Genomic DNA, 4,214 nt, shown 5'->3' on the forward strand with positions numbered 1-4,214 from the left:
CTGAACCCCATCACCCCCAGCACAGCACCTTGTGCATAGCAGATGAGAAATAAACATCTGTGAAGTGAAGGGCTGCTTGTGATAAGCCATGTCCCTCCTATATCAAGAGATAGTTGGGGTGGGGGGCAAATTTTGTATTCCTGGGACAAAAACCACAACCTTGCTGGCTGTGACATCTAACAGCTAAACGATAGCCACCGTTTTTGGAGCACGTGTGAAGTTCTAGACAATGAGTTAAATGCCCTACAGAGACTATTTCATGGGTTCCTAGGAGATGGGTCCTATCATTCTTCTCAGGTTATAGAGGAGGAGCCCAGGACCTCCTGGCTAATGAGAGGAGGAGCCCCACCTGGCCCTCTGCTCCAGGTCTCGAGCAGGCGAAGGCCAGGCTGCCCAGAAAGGTCTGCAGCTCTCAGAATAAACGCCCTGTAGGAAGTGGGGAGGGGCAGCCAGCAGCCAGCCTAGAGCCCGCCCGATGGAGGAAAACCACACCGCAGCACAGGGCAGGCGGCAGCTCAGGGTGGGGCCTGCTTCCTCAAGGGTCGTGTGAGCAAGGGAGGGAGAGGGAGGGTGTTTGCTCCCCGCGTGTAGTGGAGCGTGTGGCCGGCACACCCGGGGCAGGGCAGGGGGCGCTCGGCATCCACATCCGCAGTAAGGTCAGTAAGGCCTGTCACCTCTCTGCCCTCTCCTCTTCCACTCTGTTTCCAAGCCCTGGTTTCCTCCCAAGCCATCACAGCCCCAAGGCTGCCAGAGCCGCGGGCACGGGAAGGCAAGGCTGTGTACGTCGGGCCTATTATCTCTGCCTAAGAGTGAGCGGCTGAGTTGCTCACCACAGATCACAACATCGGGGATCACAGCCCAAGGGCCGCCAATGCTCAGGACTTGCCCGTGATATGAGGACCCCTTCCAAGGGCAGAGGTGATACCCTCTATCCTTCAGCAGCCTTTGCTGCTGAAACCTAACAGCCTGCCCAGCAGGCTTGGGGGTCTAGGAGGGCTCGGGCACCAGAGAACGACCCCAGCACCGTTTGTAGGAGCTCTGCCCACTGGGCACCCGGACAGCACATCTGCTTCGCCACATGGAGGAGGTCTCGAGGGCTGGATTCCTGCTGTCTAAACCACCACTAGCTCTTGTTGAAATTCTTGAAAATCTCATTCCTGGCTTTCACATTTTGTTACTCACCCTGTCAAAACTGTTCTCTGTGCAGCAACCACATGATCTTTGAAATGTATACTGGATTATAACACACTCCTGGCTAATAGTGCTTCAGTGACTGAAGTCCTCTCCACTACACATAGTCAGTTTCTTTCTTTTGTACTCTGCTAAGGGCCACATGAAACTTCTTTCCATTCCTCAGCCCCCTGACTCTCTCTGCCTGCAGCTCTTTGTACCTGCCTGGAACAGTCCTCCCCCAGCTCTTGATAGACCAGACCCTTCTCATCTTAAGTGCCTCGTCCTAAGAGATGCCCATCCCCACTCTTCCTCTGTTAGTCTTCATCAGAGCTCCTTTCTAGTTCCTGCACCTCCCCTGTGCAGTTGGTAAGGATGTGTTTATTTGTTTGCTTGCTTTTTAAGTTGTCAGTTTCTCCTGTTAGACTGTAAACTCTGTGAGGGGAAGAACTCCTCTTACTCATGGTTGTGTCCCCAGAGCTGACCATGGTGTCTGGCAGGTTGTTGTTTGGGCTTGTTAAAAAAAAAAAAAAAATACTGAATGAATGAGTGAATGAATGAAAGGGCGACCTTCAAGCACAAGGACCTTAGCCGTGTGATTATTTGGCGTTTGCTGCTCTTAGTAAATCCTGGAGCTGCTGCTTCTTCCTGCTCTGTTGGTAGCAAAATTCCCTTAAAGCCCAGGTCTCTGGCAGCCACAGAGTTTGGAGCTCCTGTACACACCTCAGGGTTCCCACTACCGCCGCCCCCAGGGGGAGCTGGCTAATCCACCTCCAGGCTGATGTGGAATGCTGTACCAGCCCACGGACCCCACCAGCTTCCCCAACATTCGCCGCGGCTCTGGGGGCTCCTCAGGGCTGCTATAGGAACAGCGCATGGGTGTGTCATCTATTAAGATGAACAGTAAGTGAAGACTCGGAGTGCCTGGTGGGCCACAGACCCAGCCTGTGGCCTCTGGTCTAGGACCGCCCTAGCCCCAGGGGAATCCCTTACCATCTCCGTGGTCCTCCGGCGGTACTGCAGGCTTCTGGCTGTAGGTGCCCTTCTCCCCACTGCCCGTGAGGATGGCTCCTCCCCAGGGCTCCTGCAGCCCCTGGGGCGTGCTGTTGTTGCAGTGACCGGTGGACGGGGCCCGCAGTGGGTACGTGACACAGGGGCTGCGGGGCTGGGGCTGCGGCCGGGTGAGCTCACAGGCCCTGGGAACTACGCTTCTGGAAGAAGGCACGGAGGTGTCCATAGGCTCTCCCTGGTCACCTGGCCTGCGAAGTCCAGCCAGGGCTGACTTTCTGTGAGACACAGGGGAGGTGGTTTTCTTTGAAGAGGGAGGGGTCGGCACCCAGACTTCGGAGGAGAGGGAAGCGGTTGGCTGCTGGGCCTGGGGGGGTGCAGAGGGCTCTGTGTGGCTCTGATTCGGGGAGTCAGTTCCCAGAGACTCTTGGCTCTCTACAATCTGGGCTTGTCTGCCTGGTCCCGAGGAGCCCACCTTCATGGAAGAGGCGATAGCATAGGCTGTCCGGGAATCCATGGGCTGAGCCCAGTGATTTTCCAGCCCTGCTCCAGGCTGGGACCCCAGGGAAGCCCTCTTAGAGTCCTGGACAAGAGGCTTAGAGAAAGCATCTTCTCTGGGGAGCAAAGTCCCCTCAGGCGTCTGTCCCATGCCTTCTGTCACCTCATCCAACACCTCCACTAGCTCCAGCCCAGGCAGCTGGTGTGGGGCCTGGGGGCTCCGGAGCGGCCCCATTTCAGCCTTTTGGAACCACCTGTGGCCTCCCCGAGTCCTGGAGGCCCGCAGACGGGGGCTGCTGCCACGGACCCTACTGGGCTGCGAGGTCCCGGCCTCCTCACTGTCGGTCCTGCAGCTGTCGGAGGTGTCCGTGCTGTCCAGGGCCGAGTCTACCTCCTCGGGGCGTGCCTGGCCCCCGATGTGTGTCTCCCGGATCCACTCAGTGTGGAGTCCGGGCTCGGCAGGGAAGAGCCGGAGGGGGCCGCCCAGGCCCCGAGGGCTGCGGGGCTGCGCCAACGCCCCCTCCATCCCACAGGCGGCTTCGCGCTCCCGGAGGACCCTCGGGTCGGGGGAGATGCAGTGGCCGCAGGCTCGGCACCTCCTCTCACTGCCCTGAGCGGGCGGCGGCGCGGGAAGGCCCCGGGGCTCCAGCCCGCCCAGCAGCAGGTGGAGAGACCCTGCTCCTGCGTCCTGGCGCCGGCAGCCCCCGTGGACGTAGTCGGCGAGGTCGGGCTTGGAGCGCAGGGGGCCCTGGTCCGCCGGTTGCAGCGTGGTGCTCAGCACCTGGCGCTGACGCTGCTGCAGCCGCTCGAGGTAGCGGGACTCGGCGTCGCGGGCTGATTCATCCTCAAAGCGGACGTGGGACGGGGAGGCGGCCCGCTTCGGCCACTGCCCGCTGCTGGACTCCCCACTGGAGGAGTCACTCGTGTTCCCATTCTGGAGGTTGTCTCTGCAGGCAAGGGTCATCCTCGGGTCCAAGGCTGGGCTTTTCTGCCCATCTCTGATGGGGAGGCAGGAGGAGACAGGTCACAGGCAGAAAGAGGGGAGGAAGGTACAGACTCCCAGCTGGGCACCCACCAGCCCCCCTCCACCCTGGGGTACAGTCTCCCACTGTGCTCAGTGGAACTACAACCCAAAGTTGCCCCCAGTCAGGCTCCTCCGGAGTTGGACAACAAAGCAGAGCAGCTTACAGGTGCATCCTGATCCTGAACACAGCGCTAAACAAAGTGAACACAAGCTGCTTTACTTTTGGCTTTCCCTCTGTTGCCTGGCTCAGCCTGAGTTAAGATGAAACACTATTATACTCAGGATTGTACAGAAGGATGATACCGAAGTCCTCGTTTGTGTGTGTGTGTGTGTGTGTGTGTGTGTGTGTGTGTGTGTTTAGGAGAAGTGAGCCTGGCCATCATAGGCACCTGGTGAATTGTGATGAATTGTGGCAATGCTGTATTTTTTATAAAGGTTTAATGGGAAGAGCATACTTTAAAGTCTCCATGGAGGCTGTGTAGGACCTGCAGTCAGTGTTTCTAAACATTCCTGC

General features: G+C 58.3%; 1 protein-coding gene across 1 annotated transcript in view; it reads right to left on the bottom strand.

The window, feature by feature from the left end:
- KIAA1614 (KIAA1614 ortholog) overlaps window positions 1–4,214 on the bottom strand; it is a 36,595-nt gene that overhangs the window by 11,221 nt on the left and 21,160 nt on the right. The window contains exon 5 of the mRNA XM_007448512.1: window positions 2,164–3,674. Within this exon, the coding sequence (XP_007448574.1) occupies window positions 2,164–3,674 (1,511 nt within the window). The remainder of the gene's footprint in view (window positions 1–2,163; window positions 3,675–4,214) is intronic.

This window comes from Lipotes vexillifer, unplaced genomic scaffold, assembly GCF_000442215.2.
Source record: "Lipotes vexillifer unplaced genomic scaffold, Lipotes_vexillifer_v1.1 scaffold76, whole genome shotgun sequence".
NCBI classification, from domain to species: domain Eukaryota; kingdom Metazoa; phylum Chordata; class Mammalia; order Artiodactyla; family Lipotidae; genus Lipotes; species Lipotes vexillifer.